This window comes from Cricetulus griseus, unplaced genomic scaffold (genome assembly GCF_003668045.3).
Source record: "Cricetulus griseus strain 17A/GY unplaced genomic scaffold, alternate assembly CriGri-PICRH-1.0 unplaced_scaffold_1, whole genome shotgun sequence".
In the NCBI taxonomy this organism is placed as follows: domain Eukaryota; kingdom Metazoa; phylum Chordata; class Mammalia; order Rodentia; family Cricetidae; genus Cricetulus; species Cricetulus griseus.
This window is the reverse complement of record NW_023276808.1, coordinates 8,156,203-8,163,395: the sequence shown is the minus strand read 5'-3', so window position 1 is coordinate 8,163,395 and position 7,193 is coordinate 8,156,203. Positions and strand designations below refer to the sequence as shown.

Genomic DNA, 7,193 nt, shown 5'->3' with positions numbered 1-7,193 from the left:
TTTCATTTTTCTTTTTGGATTTTTGGAGAGAGGGTTTCTCTGTGTAGCTTTGGAGGCTATCCTAGTACTCACTCTGTTGACGAGCCTGACTTTGAACTCTCAGAGATCCACCTGTCTCTGTTTCCCAAGTGCTAGTATTAAAGGCAAGTGCCACTGCCAACTAGTGACGTTTCAAATCTATTGAGATTTGAATGAAACATGAGCCAAAGTATAGTTTTGTTGGTACATGTGATAACCTGGACAGTGGCTTTTATCCTCTGTGCTTCCCAGGATGGATTTCCTGGGTAATGGCAGACTCTGCAGCCCTGTCATATGAGGATATATTTCTTGCAGTGTCACTGTCAAATGTTCATATGTGGGAACTGCTTTTGTTTGCAGTGGGTAGACAGATTAGAGAACTGTATATCTGGTTTCTAGTAGTTCTGAATATTGCATTCCATTTTCAGGTTTGTTTTATAAATATTTCAAATACTTTAGGAACTTGTACAAAAATTGTGATGTGGATTGTCTTTCATGAATAGATGATTAAACTGCTTGCAACTAACCACAATGATGTCATTCCGTGAAGTTTAGTTCTAGGGGAGAAAAGGAGTTTCTGATATGTAGAGATTTCTCATGGTGCTGACCGGGTAGATTGGGAAGATTCCATGTTATGTGCCATAGGACATTAAATCATATTTAATACCATTTTTCTTTTTCTTTGCTGTTTTTGTTTTGGGGAATATTTCTATTTATTTAAATTAGAAAAAAGCTTATTTTACATGTCAATCACAGTTCCCCCCTCCTCCTCCACTGCTCCTCACTTACCCTTTCAAATCTCCTTTCTGCTTTCCTGGGAATTTTAGTGATCTTCAAAGTCCATCATATCATGTGGTGAATGTCCTAGGCCCATCTTTGTGCTTCTAAGATGAGTGTTGCTTTATGTGTAATGGGTTCCCAGAGTAAATTCACATAGGAGTGATAAATACTAATCTACTACCAAAGGCTCCATAGATTGCCCAGGTCTCATAACTGACACCCATTCTAGGGGGCACAGATCAATCCTATGCTGGTTTCCCATCTACAAGTCTGGGGTCCATGAGCCCTCCCTTGTTCAGGTCAGCTGATTCTGTGTGTTTCTCCAGCTTGGTCTTGATGCATTTGCTTATCACCCCTTCCTATCTGAAACTAGATTCAAGGAGTTTATCTCAGTGTTTACCTGTGTGTATCAGCTACTGGATGAACACTCTAGGATGGCATATAAGGCAGTCATCAATCTCATTATTGGGGAAAGGCATTTAAGTTAACTATTCAACTATTGCTTAGATTGCTACTTTGTGTCATCCTTGTAATCTCTGGACATTTCCCTAGTGCCAGATTTATCTTGAATCCTATAATGGCTCTGTCTATTAAGGTATCTCTTTCATTGCTCTCCTCTATTCTTCCCCTGACTACATCTTCCTTTTTCTGCCCTACTCTTCTCCCCTTCTCTTCTCCTAACTCCCTCTCCCCTCTCCCCATGCTCCCACTTAGCTCAGGAGATCTTATCCATTTCCAATTATCTGTGTGACATGCATATCTCTCTTAGGATTTTCCTTGTTTCCCCTCTTCTCTGGTGGTTTTGATTGTAGGCTGGTAATCCTTTGTTCCATGTAGAATCCCATATATATGTGAATACATATGGTGTTTGTCTTTTTGTCACTGGGTTACCTCACTCAGAATGCTTTCTTCTACTTCCTTCCTTTTGCCTGTGAATTGTAGTATTGGGGCATCTAGGTTGCTTCCAGTTTCTGGCTATTACAAACAATGCTGCTATGAACATGGTTGAACATATGTCCTTGTTGTATGAACATGATTTTTCTCATTTTTTTAATGTAAATTAGAAACAATATTGTTTTTCAAGTCAATCCCAGTTCCCTCTCCATCCCCTCCTCCCCTGCCTGGTCTACCTGTCTTTTAAATGAACATTCTATGTTGTTTTTTGATTGAGCATCAGTGGGGTTGTATTTACCTGAAACAAAATGAATTATAAGGAGCTGCTGATCTGTTGCATGAGATCAACTCTACTTCTGGTGAGAGCTCTAGAGCATGGTGCTTCTGTGTTGAAATAAATGTCAGTAGCTTGAGTGTTACAAACAACAGCTTTAGGGTCATTTTGAGGTAATTTTGTGAAAGTTGTGAAGTCTGTGTTTATTTTATTTTTATACACCTAGAGTTATAGGGAGATGGGTAACATTGGTCAAGATTACCCATTTCCTTTCCTATGTTTTCTTTGTTCTTTTGATTAAAAGTTGACAATATTTTCCTGCCTTATTTCTTAGCTTTTTCTCACCAACCCTTTCACACTTTCCAAAATATTTTATATCTTTTTGATTGTTGTACCTTTTGACAAGTTTAGCCCTCATATTATGTGAATTTGTGTATTGATTTTCTGTAATATATAATGGTACTCTAGTTATATAAATTTACTTAAAAATGTTGGACCTTTACCAATGTGTCTTCATAAAACTTCTTATGTTATCACTTCCTCATGATTTTAGATGTGGGTGAAGTTGCTGTGGAGAGAAGGTTTAGTTTCTTTCATCTTTATCTTACTTGTTTGCCTCTTACCATTTTCTGACAAATCTGTGCTCTCCAGTTGTTGCTGTCTTCTTGTTTGAGTCTTTGCTGTGTAAGTGATGGGTATGATTAATACATTGGCTTTGGATTTTTAAAACCTCATCATATATTATTTTCTCTGTCTCCTAAATAGGCTCAGGTATCAACATGACAAAATCTGGGGTCATCTGAGAGAACACTAATTGAGTGTGTTCTTAGGTCAGAATGTCTGATTTCTGCCTGTAAACGCTTGTGTTGACTGATGCTTTATGTGGGAAGAACACTTCCCCTGAGGTGGCAATGTCTTTGAACATGTGGGCCTGGGCTTGTTAAGAGAGATGTTTGAGCACAAGATAGTGGCAAAGCAAAAGAGAAAATCAAGACACAATGATAGCACATGTTTTCCCTTCAATGACTGACTTGAGAGTTTCTGTCCTAAGTACCCACTTCAGTAGAAACTGGCCTAGGAGCAACAACCAAATCTGCTCATTACAGGAGTAGCTTTTATTCAGATAATTTAATTGCAGCAAAAGAGAAGAATGTTGGTAGTCTGAATGTACTTGGAAACATAAGCTTATGGGGAATGGAAATTTGTTGGAGCTCTGTTGCTATCAGTATATTTCTGAGTGTGTGTGTGTGTGTGTGTGTGTGTGTGTGTGTGTGTGTGTGTGTGATTGAGAAAGTCTTACTATCATATTCACTATGTAGTGCAAATTGGTTTGAATTCATGGAGATCTGCCTGTCTCTGCTACCATACTCAGCTATATTCATAACTGAAAATACCTTGACAGCCACCACTGGCAGATATCACAAATGACTTTAAGATATATTGTCCTTTACCTGGGTCCTCTGGTGAGATTAACCTGAATCACTCCAGTGTATTTTAGAAAATTAATTTCATGATGAGTGAATTATAACCAGAGTTGGGATTTTTATGTTGAGACATAAAATTTATGCTGTCCTTGAACTCAGAATGGAAATGAGTTTGACCGCAAATTCACAGAAATTTGTCTCTGCTGCCCAGCTATTGAAATATAAGGCTGTGTGCTAAAACTTCCTATTATAATTTTATTATTAATTAATTAATTAATTAATTAATTTATGTCTATTTAAATTCATGTGATTTTTTAGGTGTAGAAGTTGGGCATGCATGTCATGGTTTTGGTGTAAATATCAGAGAATACTTTTGAGTGTTTGCCTTTTAAAGTTTGCATGTTTGAGACAGGGTCTCTAGGTTTCCATGTGACATAGGTAAACTTTTCAGGATTTCCTCTATCAGTGTCATGGTTCCTCCCTGTATCTGAGTGGAGGAGTGCTGCCAGATTCCTTGTGTTGTGAATTCCCATGTGGTCCATGTAAATTATCTGACCTAGGGGTAGGTGTCTCAGAAACTTTTCTCTGTGGACTTAATTTGATCAGAGCATTGGAAGCAGGGAGCTTGGTGTAGGAGCAAGTTTCTAGTCAACTTCAATATTTTTAATGAATATATGGAAAGCAGCTTGCCTAACTCAAAGAGGCCTGGTTTTTCCAGTATCTTTTTGACATTCAGCACTTTGCATTTAACATTTACATGTAAAAATTCATCCACAGTTAATTCATGCAGGATGAAATTCTAGATTTTTTATTGAGAAGAACATAGTTTTGGCAGGTATGTGACACTGCAACTCTGGCATGTGGGGATATAGCTCGACCAGTATCACTGGCCAGTGTTCACTTATAGACACTGCTTTGAGTAGCATTGGGAACACAGATTAGAAAACTGGAATGCTGATTTCTAAAGGTTATGAACATTGCATTCTATTTTCAGGTTTGTATTTTAAATATTGCAAATAGTGTAACAACTTTAATAAAGATGGTGATATCATTGCCTTTCACAATACTAGATTCAATATTTTACCCTTTTGTCTTATCATTCTTATATTTCCCTAAATACAGCAATCATCCACAACAGACCAAATAATCAAAAGTCTCCCACCCGCCAACATTTGGGAATGTGGAAGTCATGTTCTATAGACACTTACTGCTCTATGAGGATGTAGGCCTTCTTAAGGGATCCCTAAGAAAATTGTACATTATGTTCAACTCCTGTGAAAAGCATCAGTGACTTTAGTTGATATATATATATATATATATATATATATATATATATATATATCCTGTGACGCTCAAACAATATCTATGTCAATCTGAAACAAATGTCCTCATGTGTCCTGTGGAAACAAAAGCAAAAGTTCTTCTCCAAAGCATTTGTTATTTTCATTTGACAAACATTTTACACTTTTTTAAAGTTAAGGTATTCATAATGTATGTAGAATCCTTCATTTCCACAGTCACTCTTTCAATTCCATTTACATCTGTAGCTATTTTACTGTATGACTTTTAGCCTTTTTACTGCCAAAGCAAACATTAGACTGCTAAGCTACACATGGATCTTCTGCATGGTTTCCCAGCTCGCTATGCCTACTTCTGAATTCCTGAAAGCAAAGTCAAAAACTCACAACCCAGGTCACCAAGAGCTACATACTGCTTTCCAAGAACTCTAGACTTCCCATCATTGTGCTATGGCAGTCATTTTAACTGAGCTTATCATTACTACTTATAGTACTGGCTGTTCAAGGACTCCCCAGTAGGCAGAAATTCACTAAGGAAACAATTGTTTTCAGCTTTCCAGGCCTTATATGGAAATATGGCCCCATGTTGGGTACAGAAGTTTTACTCCTTTAATGCCTTGGTTTTCCCCCACCCCCAGGTCTTTAGTTTTATACCTTTTGTGGAGGGCACCTCCCAGGTCCCAAATAGATACACAGATACATGTTACTATTTATAAATACCTGGCCTTTACTTGGATTATTTCTGGCCAATTTTTCTTAACTTAAATGATTTCATCTATCTTTGCCTCTAGAATTTTTCCTTTTCTCCCTTTCTATGTATTGCACTTTCCCTCCTACTCATGACATGCTGTATGGCTGGGTAGCTGGATCATACCTCTTTATCAGAACATATGGTGTTGAAGACAAACCAAGAATCACCACTTCACAGAATTAAACTAATATAGCATAAACAAAAGCAACACATATTTACATTATTAAACCAATATTCCATAGCATAAAAGTAACACATCCTAAAATACTGTTCTATTGAAAAATACATTTACAATATGGTCAGTATCATGATTTTAGTTTCACATATGTATGTGGTACTTTAGAATGTCCTGAGCTATGAAGATATGCATATCCACTTCACTTGCGAAGAGTGGACTTTGCTGGATACTTCTCAGAAGAATCTCTACAAAGATGTCATGCTGGAGACCTACAAGAACCTCAATGATATAGGTAAGTGTGTATTTTCTTTCACATTTTAAAATAATAGTACAACTGAGCATTTCTTATTGATGCTCTTCTTTAATTTGATTGAGACAGAATAAGAATGTAGGAAATAAATCAAAGTTCTGTAGTTCTTTGAAGACAGTAATTTAAATTTTGAACATTTATCAATAATGTAATATACATTTTCTGGTACTATATTTTAGGATACAGTTGGGAAGACCATACAATTGAAGAACATTTTCCAAGTTCTAAAAGACATGAAAGGTAATTTTCATGAAAAATTGACAGAAATGTGCCTCTGAAAAAAATTGAAATGTGTCCTGGAAGTTTCAAATTGAAACAAAAGTATAATTAAACACAGCTTGAAGTACATTGATGATTATTAAACTCACACCAAATCATATACCTGAATTTCAGGTAGATGAAATGCATTTTATTAAGAAAGATGACAAGGAACCAATGCTCTGAGAGATTTTACCACTTGAATCATCACACCATGGGTGCTATGCTGTAGAATTGCCAATCCATTTATCTCACAATACCTATATGACTAAGGGAATACACATGGTTGAGGTGATAAATGTATCTCCAAAATCAAACACCCCATAGGAAATCTGGTATTACTCAAATACTTGTGGTCACTTTTCTAAATTTATTGAGGGGGCAATTATTTTCAACGGTCAAGGGGAAGTTATTTTATATAAATGATAATCTCTCTAGCACATGTCAAAAAGGCATGGAAAGTCAAATTGTGTTAATGTGCAAGTCTCTTCTTTGTAATATTTCCTTTACTAGGTATATCATATATTACTCAGGATACAAGACAAATGAGCAAAGGGATATGGAGGACATAATATACCTCTCTCACAGAATATTTATAAGACATGTATTAGTGCCAGATTTTTGCATTCTTGTTGTATTTGATTCAAGTATACAAGTAATTTGTTTGCCAGCTTCATTGATAATACACCAACAAGCCCATACTGCAGAAAATCTCTATGAGTCTAGGACTGTGAAATACTTCTGTTTATTCTAGTTCAGTTAGCAAATGTAGTATGACGCAAAGTATAGGAAAATTTAAAAATACAGTAAGAAGGATGAAGTTATGAAATTTTCCAGTTCTCTTTAATATGTGAAATATCCCATATAGAAAAAGGTTCTGCAAATGATAACCATATAATAAAGGATTCTAATTCACAGAGTTCTTCATAGATGCAAAACAAAACTTTAAAGAAGGGAAAAACATGAGTGTAAACACAGAGATAACAGTGAATCATCTTTACAATTGAA

At 36.1% G+C, this 7,193-nt stretch overlaps 1 protein-coding gene across 1 annotated transcript; it reads left to right on the top strand.

Moving 5' to 3' along the window:
- Positions 1–5,263: 5,263 nt before the first annotated feature.
- Positions 5,264–6,171, top strand: LOC113838920 (zinc finger protein 431-like). The gene is made up of 3 exons (XM_035453554.1): positions 5,264–5,278; positions 5,783–5,909; positions 6,107–6,171. Exons 1-3 carry the CDS (start codon positions 5,264–5,266, stop codon positions 6,169–6,171), a joined length of 207 nt encoding a protein of 68 aa, XP_035309445.1.
- The last annotated feature ends 1,022 nt before the right edge of the window (positions 6,172–7,193 follow it).

Excerpts from the sequence above, each read along its gene's own strand:
- LOC113838920 (XM_035453554.1), top strand. Across the intron at positions 5,910-6,106 it reads CAAGAACCTCAATGATATAG|GATACAGTTGGGAAGACCAT; the intron begins GTAAGTGTGTAT and ends ACTATATTTTAG.